At 42.2% G+C, this 26553-nt stretch overlaps 1 protein-coding gene across 1 annotated transcript; it reads left to right on the top strand.

Moving 5' to 3' along the window:
• Positions 1-4392: 4392 nt before the first annotated feature.
• Positions 4393-18148, top strand: Zc3hav1l (zinc finger CCCH-type containing, antiviral 1 like). The gene is made up of 4 exons (XM_046434205.2): positions 4393-5001; positions 5881-6016; positions 11739-12000; positions 13335-18148. The coding sequence occupies exons 1-4, from the start codon at positions 4619-4621 to the stop codon at positions 13463-13465; spliced, it is 912 nt and encodes a 303-aa protein (XP_046290161.1). The 5' UTR covers positions 4393-4618; the 3' UTR covers positions 13466-18148.
• The last annotated feature ends 8405 nt before the right edge of the window (positions 18149-26553 follow it).

The following is a 26553-nucleotide window of genomic DNA, read 5'->3' as shown; positions in this document are numbered from 1 at the left end:
TTTCTCAGTCGCTTCAAGGTGAGCAACTTACTGCACCACCTGCTCCCACCATGATGTACTGTGTTGCCATAGGACCAGTTGGTCATGGACTGAAACCCCCCAAATGGAGCCTTAAATCAAACCTTTTCTCTTTTTAAGTTGATTTTTCTCAAGCATTTGTTACAATAATGGGAAGCTGACTCCTAAAACCACACATTTGGGGCTCCCGGATCTGTACCTCTGCTGAGGCTCAAATAACTTGTGCAAGGTGTCACAGCGAAGGAAGCCAGCTGCAGAGCCCACGGATGAGGTGTGCTACTGTGCTGCCTCTGCAGGAGGTCTCCCTCTTCCTCTCACCTCTCCACCCTCTCCCTGCACATCCTCTCTCTCCTGCACATTTTTTTCTGGCTCACAGTCTTCTCTGCTCCCAATTCCCCATCTTCTCTCAACATTCCTGTGAATGATCCACTCAACAGCCCCAGCCTAGCGGTCTCCACCCTCTATGTCTTCATCCTCGCTCTATCAGGGCGCCCACATCCATCACCCCACTGCCATTAGTCAGAATCACTCAGAACTGCTCTCTCTGAAATCCTAAACTTCTGTTTTCCATCCGTGATCATAGCTTGCCCTTTCAGTCCTCCTCCCACCCCTGCGTCTACCTTCTCCACACATTCAGCCCCTTTCTGTCTTCATTTCTGTCCTTATTTAGCCATGAGTCCATCATTCAACCCATGACCCCTTTCAATTAATACCCAATTAATTTCAATTAATCACCCAGAACCTTTAAGCTTCTGCTCATCTACTTGGCAAAACCTAAAAGAGGATCAGTCAAATTTTGCTCCTATCCATGGAGTGTCTCCAGGGAGACCAGTGGAGCTGCTGGAGGGGTGCACTGTACAGCCGTGGCAGTCACCCTCGCCAAGGCCCTCCACTGCCACCCTCCCTGTCAGCATTCTCCCTATCTCTAGTCAGCCTTGCCAACCCCTTATAGTCTCAAGGGACCCCTCCCACTCATTCTTGGGCTTGTGTCATACTTACAAAGGCAAAACAAAAACTATTGGGAGGAACTTTATGTGCCAGCATCCTTGCTTCCTTTCCTCTTGTCTGAACGGAAAAGGTCTTTCTCCTCCTGTCTGAGGTTAATTCCCCCACTGGGTCCCATCCTTCTGTCACTGCTTTATGGACATCACCCGCTGACTAGCCACCTTCTTTCCTGTGTTTTCAACTTTCCTCCCTGCTAGCCCATTCCACTTAGTATATAACCGTACTTGTCTTGCCTATAATAAAATCCTTCTGATACTTGTGTATTCCTCTAATTATTATTTTATCATCTCCTTTTCAAATAATATTTATAAAAGTAGCATATAAGGCTAGGGGTATGGCTCAGAGGTGAAGGGCTTGCCTAGCTGGCATGCGTAAGTCCCTGCCTGGGTTCAATTCCCAGCATGGATTTTCCCATTCATTTTTAATCTACAGAAGTATGCTATATTAGGTTGGGGATGATAGCTCAATGGAACAGTACTTGCCAAACATCTGAAATAAACTTGCTTTTGCCCTTATAGCAAGACTCCTCCCTTGCTGACCACTTTCTCCTTCAACCTGTCTCCTCTGTGTGTCTACACATGACTTACACTTTCCTCTAATCACTCTTTCTCAGCTTATATCTTAGGCTGGGTTCCCCCCGAAGCAAAGAGAGAAGGATTGAGAGCAAGCAGTTGATGTGGAAGTTGGTCCCAGGAACACTGGTAAGAGGAAGCAGGGAAAGGAAGGCAGATGGTGCAGGCTGTAGTAACAGGCAGGTTATGGCCAGAGGCAGTGGGCTCAATTCCACTGAAGAACCTGTGGGAGGTTACGAAATACACACCTCCAAATTGTTCCATGGAAGAATAATGAGCTGGGATATCTGTCCCCTCTTAGGTTCGCTGGCAAAGTGGTGTAAAATTAACTGACAATAGGAAAAAAAAAACACCAAAGTTTATTCATGTGCATATGGAGCACACAAAAGTGGCTTCTAAATAGTTGAAGAGGAGCTCAGTGTGAGGCCCAGGCAGGAGGATCCAGAGTTCAAAGCCAGCCTCAGCCATTTAGCAAGGCCCTAAGCAACTTAGCAAGACCCTGTCTCTAAGGAAAATATAAACAGCACTCCTGGGTTCAGACCCCTGTACCAGAACAAAACAAAAACAAAAACACCAGTTAAAGAGGATAAAGGAGGGCAAAATGGCTTCTATGGGAAGAACAGTGGGTTTCCAGGGTAACAGAATGGAGAACAGTTTGGGATAATGCTTGTTTATGTAAGTGTGGGAGGGTTTTCTCCCTTTCTTTCTTTCCTGCCATAAAAGTCCCACGGAGAGGGGATCCATATAGGCTCACTTTCAGAAGCTTCTGCTTTCAGTGAGATAAGGAGAGCTCCAACAAGATTTCTTTCTGTATCTGTTGAATCTCAAATATCTTTAGTTTAAAACAGTCCTCACATATACTCTGGGCCCAGGTGGGTCCCCACACCACCAATTCCCTAATATCCCTGTTGAACTCCTTGGGGATTCCAGCCTGTCTATTGCCAGCAAGCTCATTCCTTTTGCTGGAAAAAGACCTTAGGCAGAGAATCCTGGTAAAAACGCTGAGTGCCAAAAGGACACAAGCTACTACCATTTTTCTTCTAATTTTTCTCTTCCTCTACCTGCTTCTTTAATGGTGGTATTCCCCAAGATCTTACCCTCCCATAGTTCTCACAGCTTCAGTCACTACGATGTCATTCAAATCTATACCCTTCCCTTCTCATCTCCCTTAAGGTGTGTGTGTGTGTGTGTGTGTGTATTGAGCACCTTACCTTGGATTGTCCACTGCAAACAAAACTCAATAAAAACTGGGTTGACAGTCTCCCTTTTTAAAAAAATGTATATATTTTTTAGTTGTAGATGAACACAATACCTTTATTTTATTTATTCATTGATTTTTATGTGTTGCTGAGTATCGAACCCAGTGCCTCATGCCTCACGGGTTCTAGGTAAGTGCACTGCCACTGAGCCACAACCCCAGCTCTGGGTTGAGGGTCTCTTAAAGCCTTTTCTCTTGTTATTCCCTACCTTGTCTTGCTTTCTTAAAATCTGGTCTTCTTATTGTTTCCAGAGGTCTTTCTAAAACATCTGTCCTAGGCTGGGGGTGTACTCAGTGATAAAACGCTGGCTTAGCACACACAAGGTGATAGGTCTGACCCCAGCATGCAAGCATGCATAAAAATTAGATAAATAGGGGCTGGGGTTGTGGCTCAGTGGTAAAGTGCTTGCCTTGCACACATGGGGCACTGGGTTCGATCCTCATTTCCACATATAAATAAATAAAGGTATTGTGTCCATCTACAACTAAAAAAATTATGAAAAAAATAGATAAATAAATACCTGTCTTACAATATGCCAGACAGTCTTTTAGGTGGTAGGGATATAATAATGAACAAGACAAAGAGGATTCCTGCTTTCAAAAGCATGAATCTTGCAAATACAGAAATAAACAAGAAAGAAGAAAAATATGTTTCATGTAGACTGGAGACCCATTTTAGATTGGGAGGTCAGGAAAGGCATTTTTGAAAAAAACACATTGAAAACCAGAACTGAATGACACAAAGGACACATCTATGCAAACGTACTGGCGGAGAGACCACTTCATTCCCCAGCTGAAAAATGCTTCTTTCAATGGTTTTCCAAAGACTTCAGGATCTAAGTTCAAATTTCTGAACAGGGCAGAGAAAAGTCTTACAGCTTGAGGCCAGCTACCTTCCTCTAGTTTTTTTTTTTTTTTTACATTACATGACATCAACTCATTACATACTCACAAGCACCACCAAGACAGCAAGTAGACTGGCTGAGTCCCCCTTACCTTTATTCATCTTTGTACTCTGTCTCTGCATTAGGAGTCAGCTCCATAAATGTTTGTTAAATGGCATATTGGGCAAAAAGTTTCGATGCATCATAAATGTACAGATCTAGATCAGTGCTTTTCAAGAGAAGAAGCATTCCACATGTGTAAAGTTTCCTCATAGCTACATTAGGAAAGTAAATGAAACGGATGCAACTGTCTTTACATTTTATTTAATGGAACATATCCAAAGTAGTATCCTTTTAACCTGTGATTCATATAAAGATCTTGAGCTATTTCACATTCTTTGTTTATCTGAAATCTTCCAAATCCAGTGTGTGTATTTCACACATCGCATCTCAGCTGGGACTGGCCACATTTCAAGTGCTCTGCAGCCACATGTGGCTTGCAGCCACCTCCTTGGCGACGGCCCCCTACCAAGGACCTAAAGCAGCCCAGCCATTCACCTCCTACCGCCTTACCTATTTTATCTGCTTTGCAGCCTACTAGTTTTACTCGCCAAGCTCTGGTTTGCCTGTCTGTTTTGTGACAAGGACTCGCCCTGAATGGTGCCAGGACAGGACAGACATTCAATAAGCGTCCATCCCTTCTTGAATCCGTGCCCAGCGGGCATCGCGAACTTGGGCCGTCCTCTCACCCTCCGGGGCTGCCCTCGCCCTTCCTTTCCTAGGCCGGTCCCTGGAATGTGGCTGGAAACCGTGGACGTGACTGGGAGGAGTCTGGCCTCCTCGGGTTTCGCGCGGCGCGCACGGGGACGCGGCCGCCGGCCATGGCGGACCTCACGGTGTGCTCCTTCCTCACCAAGGTGCTGTGCGCCAACGGCGGCCGCATGTTCCTGCAGGACCTGCGCGGCCACGTGGAGCTGTCGGAGGCGAAGCTCCGGGACGTGCTGCAGCGGGCCGGGCCCGAGCGCTTCCTGCTGCAGGAGGTGGAGATGAAGGAGGGCCTCTGGGACGCCGAGGCGGAGGCGGCGGCGGGCGCGGGCGGCGCGGGCGGCGCGGGCAGCGGCGGCGGCGCCTCGGCCTGGAGGGTGGTGGCCGTGTCCTCCGCGCGCCTCTGCGCCCGCTACCAGCGCGGGGAGTGCCAGGCCTGCGACCAGCTGCACTTCTGCCGACGGCACATGCTGGGCAAGTGCCCCCACCGCGACTGCTGGTGAGGGGAAAGCGCCGGGGGCCGGGAGGAGGGCGAGGGCCGCGGTCTGTAGGTCCAGCGGGAAGCCGGAGCCCAGAGAATGGCGGAGGCGGGTCCTCGTCGGGCGCGGGGTGGGATGGCGACCTCCGGGGAGGCCTCGTCTGCGCTCGCGGCTGGATGCGGGGCGGGGGGGAGGGAAGCGGGAGGTCCCTCGGCCCAGAGTCCTCAGTCGCCCGCGCCCCCCGAACTGCTGTCCCGCCAAGGTGCCTTCGCTACGCGCCTGGGTTGAATCGTGCAGGAACTTTTGAGTTGACCCCCCTCAAAGTGACCTCTGGGGGACATCTGAGGATCCCGGGAGATCCATGGGCCTTTTGCGCCCACTCCCCACTAACTACAGTTTTACAGGAGCGGGTCTGTGCTCTCGGGCTTTAAAATCCTGGTCTGGCCTGACCCACCCCCTCCCCCGGAAACAGGGCTGGAGGCTGTGAGTGAGGATCTACCCTCCGCACCCCCTCAGCGGGAGTTTGAAGCTCTTTCGTGGTGCATTCTCGCCGCACCCTCACCCCCAGTTTATGTGGAGGCGCTTTCTTTCTAACGTTAGTAGACAGTGGGAGATGGGTCCCTCTCTGGGTGGAGAAGGCCAAGTGCCGTCATGGGCAGAACAGATGTGCAGCCTGTCCAGGGAGGTGCCTGGGGGAGGTACACTTGGCTCGAAAGCATCCTTAATGAATATGAAAATGACCCTGGGAAGGGAGTAGTTTCAACCCAACTTTCTTATTATCAATCAGTGCCTGGGAAATTGTTGGACCCACTGTAAGTTGAAAGTTGTCTAAGGCAAGAATCCCACCCACTGGCCCTTCCTCACCTGGGCTTCTGACCCAGAGCTTTGTGTTTCCCCAGGTCTACCTGTTCCCTTTCTCATGATATCCACACACCTGTCAACATCCAAGTCCTGAAAAACCACGGGATTTTTGGCCTCAATGAAGCCCAGCTTCGGATCCTGCTTTTGCAGAACGACCCCTGCCTTTTGCCAGAGGTGAGTGGCCATGGAGTTCATTGCCTTCTCTGGCTTTATAGCACAATAGCTCTGAAGTAGTATGATTTAGTTTCGGATTCTTAAAAGGACCCTTTCTAATTCCTATAATGGCAAAATTCGCATGAGTGTTTCTGTTTAGCCATACATAAAGAATTGTTTTAAACAAAATAGTGAGAATCCCAAGAGAAAATATTATGAGACCACCAATTAAAAGTAGAATTTTGTAATCTGGCACCATGATTCTATCATAGACTTTCTCATGGTTCCAGAAAAGGGTAGGAAGAAGGTGGGGGAGTGAGGAGACCACCATTCAGGATTCAGGATGGCCCTGTTTTTTTTTTTTTTGGTGGTGGTAGTGGTGGGGATTGAACCCAGGGCCTTGTGCATGCAAGACAAGCACTCCACCAACGGAGCTATATCCCCAGCCCAGGATGATCCTAGGGTATGACAGGGTCCAAAGGGAAAGAAAGTTGTGAGGTAGAACATGTGAGCTGGAGCTTTTGGTGCAGAAGATGGCAGAGGCCTCCCTCGAGTACGTTCGAATCTGTACCCCAGGCAGTCCTGGAGGGGATCTTAGGAAGCAAGGCTTCTTCTTGGCATCCATCTCATTTTAAATGCCTGAAACCTTTGCAGCAGGTGTTCTGTGAGCCAGGTGCATCCCTCTATGTTACAGAAAGTAGATTCACCCAGAAGCTGGCACAGATTATTGACAGGAAGGGTTGAAAGGTGGCATCAACTGTGAGGCTGGGGCCAGACCTTCCTCTGTTAGAGGGAAGGAGCAGTATAGCTGCTGTTTGCCCTTTAATTTCACAGTATTTCTTGATTTGCAGAAGTTTAAAGGGTTTTTTTCTTTAAAAAAAAAAAAAAAACAACCGTTTACCTGTCCAAGATTTTATTAGCAGGACCATAGCGGCCAGTCGCAGAAGAGAAGGGGGTTGAGAGAGAGAGAGAGAGAGAGCGAAAAGAGAGGAGAGGGGGAAGAGAGGGTGAGAGGGAGAGAGAGGAGAGAGGAGAGAGCAGAAGAGGAGAGGGGGAAGAGAGAGAAGTTGAATGGTTTTATGTTGTCAAACTCATTGAATCTTTTTCTTTATGGCTATGTTAGACAGCTTTTTTGTTGGTGTTACTAAAAGACCTGACAAGAACAAATGTAGAAGTTTATTTTGGGGCTCACAGTTCAGAGGTCTCAATCCATAGAAGGCCATCTCCATTCCTTGGGGGCTTGAGGTCAGGCAGAATATCATGGCAGAAGACTGTATGGAGGAAAGTGGCTTAGGACATGCAGATCAGGAAACAGAGAGCTTCACTTTGCCCAACAAGGACAAAATATAGACCCCACAGGCATGCCACCAAGGACCCACCTCCTCCAGCCACATCCTTCCTGCCTACAGTTGGCATCCAGTTAATCCCTAGCAGGGGATTAATAATCTGATTAGGTTTAGACTCTCACAACCCATTCATTTCACCTCTAAACTTTCTTGCATTGTCTCACACATGGGCTTCTGGGGGATACCTCAGATGGAAATCATAACAGTGGCTCTTCCTAGATGACCTGGGCCCAGCCTCATCTTGTCCTATTAGACTGCTTCAGTGTTCTTTTAGCCCTTATAGTGGGAGGCTGCCCTTGGCCCAAAGTTGGACCTAGAGGTGTGTGTGGCACAAAACATGGCCACTTAGACATCAGGGGCCACAGACAAGCACAGAGGATGAAGTGAGAATGATGCTTCCTGTCTTTTGTATGAAGGTGCCTGGTTGATTCCTTTCACTGCTCTCCTAAAGATACAGTGCAGGATCCAGACATAGCACACAAGAAAAAAGACAATGGGGGATAGTATGTGAAATATCATGCTAGCTCAGTTGAAAATTTAGATGAAATGAACATATTTCTAGAGCATAGGGCAAATCAAAATTGATTCAAGAAGAAATGGAAAGCCAAAAGAGCCTTATGTTTTTTTAAAAAATAAAAGCACTAAACAAACCCTGAAGTTTTCTATAAGAAAACATCAGGCTTACATAGCTTTATCATTTATTTCTATCATTTTTTTTTGCATCTTAAGCATAATTGAAAAATAAAAATTATGTATTTATGGCATACAATGAGATATTTTGACATATATACTTACATGTGACATAATTAACATAATCCTACTAATTAACATATCATCACTTCATAAGGTCATCTTTTTTAAAATTTTGAGTGATGAGGATTTTTTTTTAAAGCAGGTTTTTAAAATTTTTATTTATTTATTTATTTATATGTGGTGCTGAGGATTGAACCCAGGGCCTCACACACGCCAGACAAGTGCTCTACCACTGAGCCACAATTCCAGCCCAGTGATGTGGATTTTTAAGATCTACTCTCTTAGTAGTTTATAAGCATAGAGTATGTTATTTTGAACTCTAGACACCATGCTGTACTTTAGGGCTCCAGAATGGATTCATCCTAACTGAAACTTCAGTCCCCTTCACCTGCATCTCCCCATTCTCCCCCCAAGTTCCAACACATCTTTAAGGAACAGATTGTTCTAATATTTGGACTAGGTCTGGGGTCTATTTTCCTTGACCTACATTGTTGAACCAGCATCCTACTATTTAAAATAGTTTATAATATATTTTAATATATGATAATCCAAGTCTCTATGCCCATTACTCTTCTTTCTCAGTTTTTTTTTTGTTTAATCAATTCTTTTTTTTTAACAATATCTTTATTTTATTTTTATGTGGTGCTGAGGATTGAACCCAGTGCCTCATGCATGCCAGGCGAGCGTGCTACTACTTGAGCCCTATACCCAGCCCCTGTTTAATCAATTCTTGTTTCCTTTTTCTGATAAAGTTTAGAATCAGTTAAATTCCTAAAAATATTTTCTTTTTGAGAGAGAGAGAGAGAGAGAGAATTTTTTTTTTTTTAAAACAACTGATATTTTATTTTCTTTTTATATTTATTTATTTTTTTAGTTCTCGGTGGACACAACATCTTTGTTTGTATGTGGTGCTGAGGATCGAACCCGGGCCGCACGCATGACAGGCGAGCGCGCTACCGCTTGAGCCACATCCCCAGCCCCGAGAGAGAATTTTTTAATATTTATTTATTTTTTAGTTTTCGGTGGACACAACCTCTTTATTTATTTATTTTTTTATGTGATGCTGAGGATCAAACCCAGCGCCCTGCGCATGCCAGGTGAGCACGCTACCACTTGAGCCACATCCTCAGCCCCCTGAAACTATTTTCTAGGAACTCTTTGACTCTAGGAGGGTCAAAATTGCATTAAAATTATAAGTTCATTTTAGAAAATTGGCACCACAATTATAGATAGAGATGCTCTTGTTTTAAAGCAGGTTATGTGTGTCCTGTAAAATTACCCATGTTTTAGCTTGATTGGTGGTGTTCCTGTTGTATCGCTTAACATGCTCCTCTATTTCTTGAATATATGGTAAACTAATAGATCTGGAGGTTTGATGGGATTTGGATTTGATTTTTTTTTTATAGCAAGAATATTTTTAAAGGTGGTGCATTATTAGGGTAACTTAACATTCCAGTTTGCCTGGGAGTGGAGGGGTGTCTTGGAATGTCAGACTTTCATAATGGTATTTCTTGTTGTACCACGTGGGGGATCATATAACATCTTGCCATCTTTTTGTGTGTGTGAGGTGAAGTCGATTGGTCATTTCAGAGCTGACAGCCTGATCCATCGTTATAAAGCTCCCCGAGAGTACGTCCTTGGTTTGCCTGGAGCAGACCAGTTCACATTAGCTGTCCCAAAGTAATCATTAACAGTGCTCCCCCCCCCCACTCTCATATTATATGGTAGTGCAACCTGTCGAGATGGGTTTCACTGGAAGTAGACCTGAAGTGGGGATTTGGGTTTTGTGATTTATTGAGGGAGGGCTCTTAAGGAAAAACCAGTGGGGAGGAAGGGAAGCAGGATATAGAGGAAAAAAGGCTACAAGCACGGGGAAGTCTGGCCCTGACTTGATTCATGGGGCCATAGGATAAAAATTGCACTGAAGAATTGTTCTAGCTTGGGGGCAAGGGGCCAGGCTTTTGTACCTCCATGTAAGTCCTTCATTGGCTAAGGGTTTGGGGGAGAGCAGGTCAGTTGAGGGTCCAAAGTAAGAGAGGGGGTAAGAGAGCCAGTGTGCACACTATCTGGGGGAGGCCTGGGCGGGGCTCCACTGGTATCCTTCAGCCCTTCACCAAAGATCTTAACAGCTGTTGATAATCAGAAGATGCCATTTACATCAGGGAACTGCGAATCAAAAGCACTATATCACACCCTGGTTAGAATATCTATTGTTAAAAATAAACAAAAAAAAATGCTGATGAGGATGCAGAAAAAGGGGAATACACTGTAGGTGGGGAATATAGATTAATGTACCATTATGGAAAACAGTACAGAGGTTCCTCAAGCAAGCAAGCAAGGAAGAAACAAAATCTAACTACCTCAATATATTGAGGCACTGAGATTAGTATGTTGAAGAGCCATCTGCATGGCATGTTTGCTATGCACTGATTGCAGTAGCCAAGATATGGAAACAACCTAGGTGTCCATTGATGGATGAACACACACACATACACACACCCATACACAGGAATATTATTCAGTCCTAAAAAGAATGAACTGTCATTTGCGGCAACATGGTTAGAACTGGAGGACATTATGTTAAGTAAAGTAAGTCAGATGCAGAAAGACAAATACTACATGTTCTTATTTACAAGTGGAAACTAAAGGTGATCTCAAAGAAGTGGGGAATAGAGGCTGGGTTTGTGGCTCAGTGATAGAGCACTTTCCTGGCATGTGTGAGGCACTGGGTTTGATTCTCAGCACCGCTTATAAATAAATGAATAAAATAAAGGTCCATCAACAACTAAAAATATACATATTAAAAAAAAAGAAGTGGAGAATAGAATAGTGGTTACCAGAACCTGGGAAGGAACAGTGTGAAGGAGGAAAAGATGGAGAGAGGATGGTTGATGGGGCCAGGGGTGCAAGAGTAACCTACTAATGTTCTATAGCACTGTAGGATAATAATGGTTGACAAAAATCAATTGAATATTTCAAAATATCTAATTGAATTTGAATGTTTCCAGTACAAAGAAAAAACATATGTTTGAGTGACAGACATGGCAACTACCCTCATCTGATCTTTATACATAGTATAATATACATTGTATACATGTATTGAAATGCCACACTATACCTCAATACAGGGTGCATAGTAATATGTACAATTACTGTGTGTCAATTAAAATATTAATTTAAAAAAGATACCATTTAATCTCCAGTTTTGTAGGAGGAACTGTTGTTTATTGGCTGAAAAAGATACAATAGCTGGGTGTGGTAGCACATACCTGTATCCCAGCACCTCAGCAGGCTAAGGCAGGAGGATCACAAGTTCAAGGCCAGCATGGGCAATTTAGCAAAACCCCATCCTGAAATAAAATAAAAAGGACTGCGGGGGCTGGAGTTGTGGCTCAGCATAGAGTGCTTGCCTAGCAAGTATGAGGCCCTGGGTTCGATCCTCAGCACCACATAAATATAAATAAATAAAATAAAAGTATATGTCCAACTACAACTAAAAAAAATAAAGTAAAATAAAAATTTAAAAAAGGGCAAGGGATGTAGTTCAGTGATGAAGTGCTCCTGGGTTCCGTCCCCAGTACTGCAAAGTAAATAAAGATATGGTGAGATCTAATATTTCAGGTATTGCCTTCTTTCTGTACCAGGTCTGTTTGCTGTACAACAAAGGTGGGGATCCCCTCTATGGTTACTGCAACCTCAAGGATAAATGCACCAAGTTCCACGTGTGCAAAGCCTTCGTCAGGGGAGAGTGCAAGCTACAGACCTGCAAACGGTCCCATCAGCTCATTCATGCTACAGCCCTGAAGTTGCTACAGGAGCAAGGACTGAGTATTCCAAGTGTCGTTAATTTTCAGATCATTTCTGCCTACAAGCATATGGAGCTGCACAAGATGCTTGAAAATAAAGGTAGGCCTAGCAGAGGCAGACAAGAACCATCAATGGTGAGGTGGTTTCAAAATCTTCACAGTAAAGAAATAAGAACAGTGACTTGAAAGTGAGTCTGAGGACCAAACCACTACATATGTTAATCGAAGCTTTGTTGTTAGAAAGTTTAGGACAGTGGACAAGTGACAATATTGAAGGGTTTCAGAAGACTTTTGAGTTTAATACTATAAACTCAAAAGTCTTCTGAAACCCTTCAATATTAGCTCCTGGGCCAGTTGGAGGCAGGAGCAGTCTTAACAACTTGCTGGGAGATGGGGAGGGAGAAAGGTGAGGATAACATAGGGATGGCTTTCTTTTATGAATTGGTTTAAAGGGTCTGCTTGTTTTCATTTTTTAGCAATTTTAATCACATTATAGAAAAACTTGGAGCACAAACTAGAAATAAAAATTGCATGTGATTCCCCTCACTCTAAATGGTAATAATTGTTACACTTCATTGTAGGCCATTCAATCCTGTTACTGTGTAAATGTTCTTTTAACTGTAATGTGTTTTGCTTATTTATTTTATTAAATTTGCTTATAGCTGAAAATCAGTTAGTGGTGGGTTTAGAATTGTTGATGAGAAAAGGTAATTAATTAATTGCCAAAGTCAGAGGTACTAAGCTTTTATTTTATTTTTAAATATTTTTTAGTTGTACATGGATGCAGTGTCTTTATTTTCTTTATTTACTTTTATGTGGTGCTGAGGATTGTGGGAGTGCCTCACATGTGGGAGGCAAGTGCTTTACCACTGAGCCACACCCAGCCACCAGTACTAAGCTTTTAATGTGCAGTTTTCTTTCTTTCTTTCTTTCTTTTTCCTCTAGTACTGGGGACTGAATATCATGCTAGACGAGTACTCTACCACTGAGAAACTTCCCCAGCCCTTTTGTGAAAACAAAAACAAAAATTAAGTTTTGAGACATCCTGAAGTTTTCTTATGTCGGAATGTTAGTGGCCGACTTTATGAATTTGAAAGTAAGGGGGACTCCGGAATACCAGTGTCACAGGCTGTCTAGGGAACTCTCAGGGATAGAAGGGACCTTCTACTCTGTTTCTGATGTAGTGCCTATTATTGTTCTCATCTGGTCATTTTTACTGGGACTCTTCTCACTATGGAATACTGACTTTCTGCTTGCTATTGTTATATTTTTAATATAACAATTACCTGTTTTAATTCAGAAGGCACAAACTCTCCAAACCCTGGGAATGAATTAGGAGTCTTGTCTGAGACCTGGTTACTAATGTAAAATGAAACTTAAAGAGTAATACAAAGAATATTTTTGGAAAGCTCATTCCTTTCTTCTTTCTTTTAGATAACTCAGCTACTGAGTGTTCACAGGGCCTTGAAAAACAGAGAACACAGGAGGCCAGGGCTGGAGAAGGCAGGCCTCTGGTCCCCATCCCTGCTCAGTCAGCCAGGAAGCCCTACCTAGGTAAACCGTAAAGGGCATCAGTGAAGCAAGAAGCTTGTTCATCTTGGAAGACCTGAAAGCAAGTCTTCTGCTGAGCTTCAGTTTGTAACCATTCGTTCATTTAGTCATTTCTTAATAAAGGTCATTAATAGCTACCTCACAGCTTATTGTGAGAGCTAAAGCTGGGAGGATAAAATTTGGCATGGGTGGCTGGGGATGAGGTTGGACATGAAGCAGGCAAAGAGAGGGTAAAATTTGAGCGCAGAGGGGTCAGTCCAGGGCAAATCCTGAAGATGCAGCTTCTGCAGTTCCTGAGCATCTTCCCCAGCCTGGGCGGATGGAGCTCTTCAAGTGGTGAATTTCTGCTGACTTCTGTGGTCTGACCAGTGATTTTGTCCATGTAATCAGTTTACATAGATCCATATGCTTTGCACAGTTTTCTACTTAGGCATTTCATAAGTATCATTCCATTTTGTTCACATTGATCACACATAATCATTTTTTTTGCACAGATACATTAATATATCATAGTTTAACTACCTCCCTTATTCTGAGATATTTCAACTCTAACAAATTTTGAATTTATCTTTTTATAAAATATACACAGTATTGAATTTATAAAGCCATGCTTTACTTTCGCTTAGCTTATAGGTGCTAAATGATAATGTGTTTTGGTTTGCATTTCTCTAAATGTATGTGAGTGAATAGTATTAACTGCCTTGTGTGGGTTCTGTTTTGTGTATTGTATATGTGACCTTTTATTGCTGGGACCTCTGGGCTGACATGGAGCTCCGTGATTTTCATAAAAGAATGTCATCCATACTGTGTTCAGGATGTCCAAGTTTTGTGCATCCATCCTTGGCCTGCACCACAGAGTATGTAACCTTTGGGTTCCTGTCAAAGATTTCTACCTCAGCCTGTCTATTTTTTATCTTTTATTGAGCTTTTGCTAAGCCCAGCTGCTGTAGCTTGAAGGATGGGTAGTTTATCCATTACTTGGTAACTCTTCTTTCTGTGGATGCAAACGGACCATGGGAAATCTACCTGCTTCACCCATTTCATGTTGACTTCCCTCTTCCTCCCTGTTCCCTCTTCTCTCTGCCTCTGTATACCCTGCTGTCTTTATCAAGATACGTGTAGATGTTGAGTTCTTTTTTATCAAGGGCTACCACAGAGGCAGGTGTATGAAATCCTTTGCTGTGTGTATTGTAGTCATATTTCCAAATGTCATTGTGTAAAGTGCTTTCTTAAAAAAATTTTTTTTGCAATAACAGTGTGAGAAAAAGGGACAATATAGTAGCTTTTATAAAACTAAATTTATTTAATTTTGAGAAAACTTATGTTTTCATTTTGAGAAAAACTGAAATGCTCTTCTATTGAGATGGGGGAATGCAAAAATGTTTTCAAGTGATAAATTTCTTTGTTTTCTCCTAAAAGGGCAATATGATTCATATAACTTATGATAGTTTTTTTACTGTTGTTGTCAACAACAGTATTTCTGAAAAGCCTGATGTTCTGCATATTTTGTTTTTTCTTTCTTTATTATTTTTTCCTAGTTCTGATTTTTCCTGGTGCTATTTTTTTTTGGTGGTGCTGGGAATCTAGCCCAGGGCCTTGTGCATGCTAAGCAAGCACTTTACCACTGAGCTACACCCCAGCCCTGGTGCTAACTTAAATTTTATTTTGCATTTATTTTACATAATGATTAAATGTAAAATCATTATTTTACATTTAATCATTATAACTCTCTCCGGTTTATCCTTTTACCGTGTATACTTTTGTCTAAGCCATCTTACACCCTTAAAGCAGAGAATGAGAGTCTAAAGGCGTATCCTTTATCCTGAGAGACTTGGTGGACTTTCACATCATTGTGTTCTTTTTATATATCTTATAATTGTGATCTTACATAAGTAAAGGCCCTCTGTAATCTTTGTTGCAATGTTTTATTCAGTTCTGTCATCTTCCATTTCAATTTTGGTTCTGCTGATAATCATTCTATAAAATTATCTTACGTAATTTACTGGACCAAGTCCAACTGCTTATCCCACTACATACCAGTAAAGTCAAGAGACAAGATATGGAGGCAAAGAGTCTGACTATTGAAAAAGCTGGCTAGATGAGAAGATAGGGACTCTGTCCCAAAGCTTGTCTTCCTGGGAAGCTGACTTGGGGGTGGCTTATGTAGACGGATGATGGGTGTTCCCTGATTGGTGGGTCCTGTCTCATCAAGTGGGTGGGCCAAATGAGGCACATCTGATCCTCATTGCCTGGTCATGAGATGTTTTTCAGTTCTGCAAATTTCAAAAGCAAAGATCATTATTTCCTCAGACTATTCTTGTCACTGATGAGTTACATATTACACAAAGGACAGGCTCGAGGTGGGTAGCTGCCACTAGTCTCTCTTGGTGATTGCCAAACTCCTGGTGAAAACAGGTTTCAATTGGTTACTTATTATAAACCTTCCATAATGGAAGAAAACATCCTTAAGCTCACCTTCATAATCACACCTCTTAATCTTTCTTTCATTTCCGTCTGATGGTCCAGCTCTTAGACTTCTCATGTCAGAGCTGGAGATAGGTTTTCTTTGTTAATTTATTGGGGTTCATGAGGTGAAGCCTCACGTCTCCAGGCTCCCCACCCTCAACATACTCCAACTTGAATGAATTCATTTTCCTCCAGGGTTGTTTCTCCTTTTATTTCCTTATTTTTGGATGCTTATCCCCATTCAGTCATTGGACTTAAGCCCTGTGCTCTTCTTTGTCTTTATTCCCTGTGTCACATTGGTCACCCAGGGCTGGCGATGTTTGGCTCCTAAGGAGCCTCTCAAATGCTCATCCTTCTCTGCCCCTTTCTTCCCATCCCTACACAATTCCTTGGTTCACACCTTTATCACCCATCTTATGTATCCCACAGGGACATAACTCGGTGTTTTTCAAGTTATATGTGGTGTGAGTTTTTAGTAGAAGGTGCTAGGTGGGCTCCTTTCCCCCACTTCAGTTCTGGTAGCTTTATTTTAATTTTTAATATAATAGACCTTTGTGGATTCCATCCATCTCCCCACTGTCCCTCTCTTCTGCACCTAGCTGCCGGGTTGATCTTTTAAAAGCAAATCTAATCCTGTTGCTTCGTTTCCACGTAAGGCAAGTCATAAACTCCTCCCCTACAGGGACCAGGAAGGTGAGTTAAATAGATGGAATGGACTCTCTGCAGGGAAAGGGGGCACAGAGGAAATCCTGTGGCAAACTCTCCCAACTGCAATGTGTGCGGCCCTGATTTCCATCTGGGAATATGGACCCAGTTTGTCATATAGTCTGCTTTTCTAAAGAAGCCAGAAATCCAGATTTTTTTTGTGAGAAATTTTCTGATTTTTAAATATTGGCTTCTAATTGAGTTTTAGAAATATAGATTAAGACTGTTTCTGCTGACCCACTTGGAGTTTTTGAAATGTACTCTTTGGTTGTCTTGTGACTCTGTATTTGTAAAAGATGTTCCCTCTTTTACAAGTGCCGGTCCTTCTTCCCTCTGCCTTCTTCAGAACCTGGCAGTTACAATCTTCAAAATGTTAGCGTTTCTTGGTCCCTAGAGAGGAAGCACTTGTAGAATTTTTTTTCTTTTTTGCAGTACTGGGGATTGAACACAGGGGTGCTCTGCCACTGAGCTGCATTCCCAGCCCTTTTTATTTTTCATTTTGAAGCCGAGTCTCTCTAATTGCCCCAGCCAGCTTTGAACTGGTCATCCTCCTGCCTCAGCCTCTGGAGTAGCTGGGATCACAGGTGTGAGCCTCTGTGCCCGCTTCCTGTAGCGCTACCCTAGTACTTACCACATTACATCATGGTGCTTTGAGGAGAATCGTTCTTGTTAATTCTAACTTCCATCTGGAAGTTAAGACCTATTTTTTTTTTAATCATACAATGAATTAAATGCTGTATTGGAACCTGTTTGAATCAGTATATATCTTCTTTGGTCTTCTTACCCCCACTTACATTCTTTAATATTCAAAAATACAGCCCCCCCCCATGGGGGGATAAGTAAAGTAAACATCTCTTTCAGTTCTTCAATTTGAATTTTTTATTACTCTGTAACACTTTTGTTTATGATGCTAATTCTTTCCATCAGGTATTTAGTCTGTTCGTTATTAATGTGTTTCTTGATGTTGTTTTGTTATACTTTGTTCTTATTTTTGTTTAGGTCTTATTATGTTACTTCTTTCTTGAGTATTTTATATCTGTGTTCCTACTCAGCATGGAAATCTTTATCTTTAGAAGGCTGTTAATTTTAAAAATATTTATCTTTTGCTGAATTGTTTTTGTTCCAGTAGTGGTAGAATGCTTTTTTTTTTCTAAAAATAAAACTATAGCTGCAAAATGATTTCTTTTTTATGTATTTTTATTGTTTTGTGTTAAGTACAAACAAAATGTGATTAAAAAGTTTCTTTGGTATTTCTTCATTAAATATAAAGTTGATTGTTGGTTTTAAATAAATGTTCTTTATTAGAATAAGAGGAATAACATCTTTTCTTTGTTTGAAGCTAAAAGCTTGATAAGATGAATTGGTATCTTTTGATATAATCCTATTTTTATCACTTAAATCCCTAATATGATTGACTATATAAAAAGTTTTCATAATTTTAAAACACCCTTAAATTCCTGAAATAAACTCTACCTGATTATGGTACATGTTCTTTTAATGTACTTCCCCCTTTGGTATACATTTATACATTCATAAATAAAATTTCATTTATATTTTATACGTGTATGTAGTAATTTTCTTTTTCTTTATTTATATGGTTAAAGCATAAATTTTATTCTATCTACTGTTTAGCGTTTTTGTAAATTGATTTGAAATATTTAAAAAAAGTTATTCTTATATTTTTAAATTACTCTCTCTGTCATTAGTAGAGAATATTCTTCCAAAAGAGTTTTTTTAAAAAATACAATAATATTTCATTGTGGAAGTTTTAAGAGAATGTAGGAATGTATTAAGAAGGAACTAATAAGCCAGGCATGGCAGCACACTTCTGTCATCTCAGCAACTTGGGAGGCTGAGGCAAGAGGATCACAAGTTTGAGGCCAACCTGGGTAACTTAGTGAGACTCAGTCTAAAAAAAGGGGGGGGGGGCAGTGGCTGGAGATGCAGGGAGTGGTAGAGTGGCCCTGGGTTCTGTATACCCCAAACTTTTTTTTAAAAAGAAGGAACTAATAATCACCCATAATACCAATGTATAAAGGCACTTAATTTATTAGGTTTTTTTTTTTTATTTTTAGTCTTTTTCATGCATACAGTCTTAGTAGCAATGACAGAAATAAACAGAGCATCCAAAATAAGGTAACAGATGCTGGGCATGGTGGCATAGGCCTGTAATCCCAGAGGCTCAGGAGGCTAAAGCAGGAGGACCACGAGTTCAAAGTCAGCCTCAGCAATTTAGCAAGACCTTGTCTCTAAATAAAATATAAAAAGGGGTGAAGACATAGCTCAGTAGTTAAGTACCCCTGGGTTCAATCCCCAGTACCAAAATAATAATAAGGTAACAAATAGGACTAAACTTAGCTATGGTTTGAGTTTGTCCCTCTAGAGTTTGTGTGTTGAAAACTTGGTCCCAAGGTGGTGGTATGTGACCTTTAGGAGGAAGGACCTAGCAGGAGGTCTTTAGGTCAGCTGGGGACATGCCTTTGGATGTGGGACTCCAGTTGCTCTTTGGCTTTTTTTCTGGCCAACATAATCTCTTCCTTTGGAATGTGCTCCTGCTGCCATGCTGCCATCAGCGATGAGGTCCACCATATCCAAGCTGATACTGGCACCATGCCCTTGAACCTCCAGAACTGTGAGCTAAATACGTTTCTCTTTATAAAGCATCCCATATTCAGGTATTTTATTATAGTAAAATTGACTAAAGCATCTCCCAATTATGTAAGTGTGTATATTTAAAACTTTACTATCAGTTGCATTAGAAAATGAGATCGAACAATGTCCTAGTTAGGCACTTTATCAATCAGTATTTAATTGCAACTTATAGAAAGTGATTCTAGTTTAAGAAAGTAAAGGAATTTGGCCAGGCCCATTAGTGCATGACTGTAGTCCCAGATACACCAGAGATTGAGGTGTGAGGATCACTTGAGTCCAAGATTTCAAAACCAGCCTGGGCAACATTGTGAGACCCTATTTCTAAAACAAAACAGGGAAGTAAAGGAATTTACTAAGAGTACGGGATAGTTCACAGGCTCTAAAGGAACTGCAGAAGAAAGTTTGGAGACTGTGCCACGTGGAACCACACCCTTAATTGTGCTTGAGAACTGGTCCATGAACACATCACTGCTCCCCCCCCCCGCACAAGATGTTGTGGCTGTCACCACCACCACAGTAATGCTGGGTCCCCAAAACTGAACTGATGCCACCCACCATCCAGATGGATTCTGTGCAAACTTTGTTTCTCTGGGTTACCAGCTTCTGATTCAAAGTGAGATGTTATAGAATGCAGCCTCAGGGGGAAGAATCTGTGTCACCTGTTGATGCTCCAGCTACAGGGGGCGATGGGAGTGTGAGTGTCTGGATTTGTTGCTTCCATAGCAAGAAATGGGCTCTGCCTCACGTGAGACAGGCTTTTCCAACACATGAGGAGGATTTAGAGTGACAGGTGCATTCCGCATTCCATTACTTTAGCATCCCAATGTCATTATGCACATTTCCCCCACTTTTACTTTTAAAAGGGATGAGGGCCACTTGGGAGGCTGAGATACGAGCATCACAAGTTCAAGACCATTCTCAGCAACTCAGCAAGGCCCTAAGGAACTTAGTAACTGTTTCAAAAGAAAATAAAAGGGAGTCCGGTCGGGGGAGGGGCGTGAGTAGGGGCTGGGGATGTGACTCAGTGGTAAAGCATCCCCAGTAACAAAAATAAAAGTGGGTGGAAGATTTTCTAAATATTCTTACAATATTTGTAAATGGGGTAAAGAAAACCAGAATAAAAAGTTTCATCCTCAATATGACATCAGATATACAAAAGAATAGTTGAATAGGAAAAATATTAATAGTGTTTACTTCTGGAAAGTATTTCCGCTCAGTTTTGGGGACCCAGCACTACTGTGGTGGAAGTGACAGTCATAGCATCTTGTGCCTGGGGTGGCATCAGTGTCTTAGTGGACCAGCATGCAAAACCCACTCAAAACACAATAAAAATGCTCAAAACAAAACCAGCCAAATTATGTCCTCTTAGCATTCTTTTCCCCCAGGTGCTGGGATTGAACACGGGGCCTTGGGCATGCTAGGCAAGTGCTCTGCGCTGAACCCTCAGGTCCAAGGCTGATCATCTGTATCTGTTCTTCCCTCTGGAACATCTTGAATTCAACTAAAGCGCTAAACCCCATCTGCTCACAACTTCACTCACCTGCCAACCCCTCCTCCTAGTTTTTGCCTCTCTCTGTGTTTACCAGATATCTATAAGAGCCTTCAGGTAGAATTTGCTAGTAGCTATATTTAAGAAATCCCAGATGAGAAGCAACTAGCCAGGATAAGCTAAGCTGCCTCACAACACAATCCTCATTACTTGTTCCGGATGCTCTACACCTGATCTGGGTTCTTCATTCCTAACTTTTGATAACTTTTATTCCAACTGGTAGCTACTCTTAACTTCTATCAGTCATTCTCCTGTTATCCTTGACTGTGTGGATCAAACTCCTGCTTGTTTCCCATAGCGATCCTGTTAGCCGCCTCTGCTCAGCCCCTAATTTATCATCAATGGCAGCCTCTTTAGTTGCCCACACCTGAAGTCCACTCAGGTGCCTGCCCATCTGAAGACTCAGCCAGCCCTGTTCAGCATGTGAGGCAAACACCATTTGTTAATTCAATCAGGTGTTGTGAAGTGAGCAGACCAGCAAACCAGCAGACGATTGTCACTGAAAAGGCAGTTTATTAGGGTTCCCGAGAAGAGGGGGCCATGCCATGCCAGGCAGGGCCACCTGCAGGTAAATGGCAGGAGGTGGGAGGTGGGGAGGGACGGTGAGAATGGTGAGGCAGGGTAAGCAGGCCAAGCGGGTTTAGGATTGGCTAGTTAGAAGAGCTTGAGCAGGGTGGGGGTGATGGGGCTGCCCCTCGTTGTCTGTTCCTAGTCTTGCAAAGATCAGAGCAGAACAAAGAGCATCCTGCAGTGCAAGAGCCTGGGAAGGCTGGATGGAGGAGGAGTAGACTCTCTGGATTGACTGGTTCATTTGCATATGAAAGGCTCACTCATTTTCTGTCTCTAGGAATCTCATAATTCTGGGAGGAACAGTCCCTCTCTAGTCAGAAAGGACCAAGGCGTCAAAACCTCAGATACAGAAACTGGAACATGTGGTTGATACCATGTTTTAAACATCCATCCTGTCCTGGGCAGGGTTGGGTTGGCACTGACCACTGCCTAGATCCAAACCCCCAGGTAGTCTCTGGGTTCTGGATGTGCTGCCCGGTCATCCTTTTGTATGAGGCACCTTCAATGGCATTTTGGCTACAGAAGTAGCTCAATACCCTGCTCAATATCCACAGCCTTAGCTGGGTGACTTTGCAGCTCCTCTTACGGAAAGATGGAGCCTCTTTTCCTAAACCCCTGCAGGCCCCGTGACTTGTTCTGACAAATGGAATGCAGGGTTGGTGAAGGTATGCCATATATAAGTCTCTTGGAGAGCCCTCTCCCATTTCCACTCATTCTCTTGAACCCCATTTTAAGAAGCCCAGGCTGGCCTGTTCCCATGAGGAAAGTCCAGTTGTCCAGGCTGAGAGCATCCTATGGCAGCCTCTTGCTTGCTGTCCCTCAGTCAAACACTTCAAGGGCTCAGCAGAGTCACCTCCTGCACCTGCAATTGACCATTAGTGCATGAGTGAGCTCATCTGAGACCAACAGAACTGCCCAGTAGACCTGCGGATTTATAAGCAATGATAAATTTCAAGGGGAAGATGAAGGGTTCTTCTGCCTAGTGGAATCCAACCCTAATCCCTAATTCCCTAATCCAACCCTAATCCCTAATTCCCTAATCCAACCCTAAATAGCCACTCTAATCTTAATATTTCAAATAATTAACAAATAATAAAACACACTCAGAAATATATTTACAAAAATGAAGCCCCTGATAGATCTAGTCCACATGGGTTCTTGAACTAGACAAAACCAAAAATGGCTCTGGTGGTTTATTTAAGGGAGTACATCAAAGGTAAGGGTAAGGTTTCAAGGGCAGAGTCTTGCTTTGTGATATCTTGTGGTCAGCAGATTGATTAACATCTTGGCAGGTCACACCCATCTCAGGTGCTGTGTGGGATCTCAGACAGAGCTTGAGGGGGAAGTTCACCTGCATCAGGTGATCAGTCCCTGAGGGGGTGCTACAGGGAGTTCACAATGCCAGACCTATCCCCTCAGGAGGCTACTATGTGCAACAGTCCATACAGAGCCCAAGGATGCCTCATGACAGATAAATGCTAATTGATTTAAGCCACCAGGATTGGGGTGGTTTGTTATACAGCTGAAGCTGACTGATACAATACCTATCTCATTTACATGTGAGAACACAACCAATATGATAGGTATTGTTATTAGCATTATCCTTATTTTATAAATAAGAAAATGGAGGCACGGAGTACTTAACATAGAAAGTCTCGTACCTTGTGAGTGGTAGAGATGGCCTTTGAAATCTAACTCCTGGGCCTGCTTTCTTCACTACCACCTCTGCCATTCCACTAATGTAGGGAGACCTGAGGTCCAGGAGCCTTCAACAGGCTCTGATTCCATCTCTTTACCTGATAACTCTATGTCAAATACACAGTTCCCAAATGAGGTTCTGTTAGTATGGTTACTCATCCGACTCAGGTTATGAGAACTTTTAGAGATTTTCTTTTCTTTTTAGAGAGAGAGAGAGCACATGAATATATATATATATATATATATATATATATATATATATATATTTTTTTTTTTTTTTTTTGTAGATGGACATAACACAATGCCTTTATTTTTATGTGGTGCTGAGAATCGAACCTGGGTCGCACCCGGGTCGCACCCATGCTAGGCCAGTGCTCCACCGCTGAGCCACAATCCCAGCCCTACGGATTTTCATACTCCTTTTTCAGATAACAAGTCAGTTAAGTACACATTAATTATTTTCTGGGGTAATATTTTGCAAGTCAGTTAAGTACACATTAATTATTTTCTGGGGTAATATTTTGAGATAATATAAAAGTTCCATTCCTCTTCAAACTTTCATCTATTTGTTGTAGCATCTATGGATGATTCCTGTCAGAATCATCCATAGATGCTACAAATCATTATGGGGATGGTTGTCAAGGAGTTATTTTCTAATTCCCTTATTTATTATACTTTTAGTGGCTGGATTCCTAGTGGGAGAGAAGAGTTTTCTCTTATTTATTTACTTGCTAGGCAAGTGCTCTACCACAGAGCTAGTCCCCAGCTCTATCTTTATTTATTTTGGTGCACAAATTGTTTCTTATTTGTTCAGTAGGAGTCCATTCAAGCTAGCATCTCTGTCCTTTTGAAATGTCCTCTTCATTCTTTGGGCATTTTTTTCACTTTGTGAGGCTCGTTTATGCTCTCTTTGCTTCAGCCCTGGAAGCTACTGTTTTTTTAGAAACATTATCAACAGGGGCTGGAGTTGTGGCTCAGTGGTAGAGCACTTGTCTGGCATGTGTGAGGCCCTGGTTTGATCCTCAGCACCGCATATAAATAAATAAAATGAAAGATCCATTTACAACTAAAAAAAATTAAATACAAAACAGTATCAACCACTTCCAACCTTTCTCCACCCTGCTGATCTTTAGAAGACACATTTATTTATTTATTATTTTGGTGCTGGGGGGTTGAAACCAGGGCCTCCTGCACACTAAGCATGCCCTCTACCACTGAGTTAGACCCCTAGCTGAAAATAACATTTAAAATCAAGATCTGCATATAAAAAGCAAGATGTGCTCATCATGACTGCTGGGGAGAAGACACTTATTCTCTTGGCTACGGACCCAGAAATGGGTGCACACACAAACATGCATGTATACATTTATGCACATATATACATATCTGCACAATTAATATTTATTCATATATGTTGCTATTTATAGGTACATTAAAACCCCTGAGTTCACACTGAATCCTTCAGATCTAATGCAACTCCAAAAGCTTCATTCTCTCCTACTTCCTGTTCATATTTGTAAATTGCTTCTTAAACAATGAGATGACCATATGATTCATCAAAAGTTACACAATTAATTGAAGGCAGAACCTCAACTCAGGCTCCCAGTCCATTGCCCACGACATTAGACTACACTCTCATTATTCACAATAATATTTATGTAATTGTTCACTTCTAGAATGTACAGAAGTTTCAAAATTACCAAACACCTCTAGAATTCTACTAACTAGAGTTAATATTGGATTAGTGGTTATTTTATCCTTAAACTGGGGTCATACAAACCAAACAGCATGTTCAAAAGTTACTTAGGGGGCTGGGGTTGTGGCTCAGAGGTAGAAGTGCTCGCCTAGCATACATGAGGCTCTAGGTTCAATCCTCAGCACCACATAAAAATAAAATAAAGATATTGTGTCTACCTAAAATTTTAAAAAAAGTTACTTAGGTTTGGGTCAGTTTCCCCACCTCCACCCCTGGTCAGTTTAGTTAGGTTATTCACTTGAAATATGGTTTAATTCATTTGCTTTTGTTGTTTTAATTTTGGGGATGGCCCCTATCCTTAATTTTCTCTTCTCTCCTTTTTCTTTTTTTGTAGTATATGAAATATAAAGGTGGTTTCAAGGATAAAGACTAAACAAAAATGGTTGTTCAGTAAAATGTCCTCACCCACCTCTCTTCTTCCCATCTTCATCCCACTCACCCGCTGTAGGTAGCTGTGTTCCTTTTCGAGGGCTGCTGTAACAAGCACTGCCCACTGAGTGGCCTGAACAACAGATATTTATTTTCTCACAGTTGTGGAGGCTGGAAGTCCAAGAACAAGGTGTGGGCAGCTTTGGCTCTTCCCAAGGCCTCTCTCCTGAGCTTGCAGACGACTGTCTACTTCCTGTGTCCTCACATGGTCTTTCCTCCATGTGCACACATCCCTGGAGTCTCTTCTTCACCTTATAAGGACACTAATCATACTGGATTAGAGGCTCATTGTGTCCTCATTGAACCTTAATTACTATCTCCAAAATAGTCACACTGGGAGTTAGGGCTTCGGCACATGAATTCTCAGGGACTTAATTTGGTCCATAACTGTAGAACCAATCTCAAAATTCTCTGTTTTAGTTTGCTGTAGGATTTTTGTTTGTTTGTTTTTTGGTGGGAATTGAACTCAGGGGTGCCTTACCACTGAGCTACCTCCCCAGCTCTTTCCAATTTTTATTTTGAGACAGTCATATTAAGTGGCTGAGGCTGGCCTCAAACTTGCCATCCTTCTGCCTCAGCCTCTCTAGTTGGGGAGTGCCACACCTGGCGAGATTCCTATGTTTTTTGTTTGTTTAGATGGGTAGATACATATAACATTATATACATATGTGTATATGATGTGTAATACATATATGTAAATAGATATCTATATATTTAAAGTCTTATTTCCCTTCTTTCTTATATAAAATATAACATAATAAAAGATAACAGTCTCCCCTAACTGGTTCTAAGATCCCCAGTGGGTGCCTAAAATTTTAGCTAGCACCAAACTCTGTAATACTGGTTTTCCTATGTGCCCTATAGCATTGCCATCTAGAATCAATGATTTATACCTTCCTTGATTTATACCCTGCAGCCTCCTTTGTGTTTATATTCTTGAGCTTTGAGACCATTATTAAGTAAACTAATAAGACTTGAACACAAGCACCGTGATAGCATGACTATCAGTCTGATAATCAAGATGGTGACTAACGGATGGGTAGTGTATACAGTGTGGATATGCTGAACAAAGAGAGGATTCACAGGCTGAGACATTGCAAGATTTCATCACACTACTCAGAATGGCATGTAATTTAAAACGAACAATTTGTTTCTTTCTGGAATTTTCCATTTAATATTTTCAGGCTGACTAAAGGTAAGTGAAACCCCAGAAAACAAAACCATGAATAAGGGTGTCTATTGTCTATTCTTTTGTACTTCATTTGTTTTCACTCAAC

Source organism: Marmota monax, unplaced genomic scaffold (assembly GCF_021218885.2).
Source record: "Marmota monax isolate L192 unplaced genomic scaffold, Marmota_monax_Labrador192_F-V1.1 WCK01_AAM20220418_F8-fsc00122, whole genome shotgun sequence".
Taxonomy (NCBI): domain Eukaryota; kingdom Metazoa; phylum Chordata; class Mammalia; order Rodentia; family Sciuridae; genus Marmota; species Marmota monax.
This window is presented reverse-complemented; position numbering and strand designations above follow the sequence as displayed.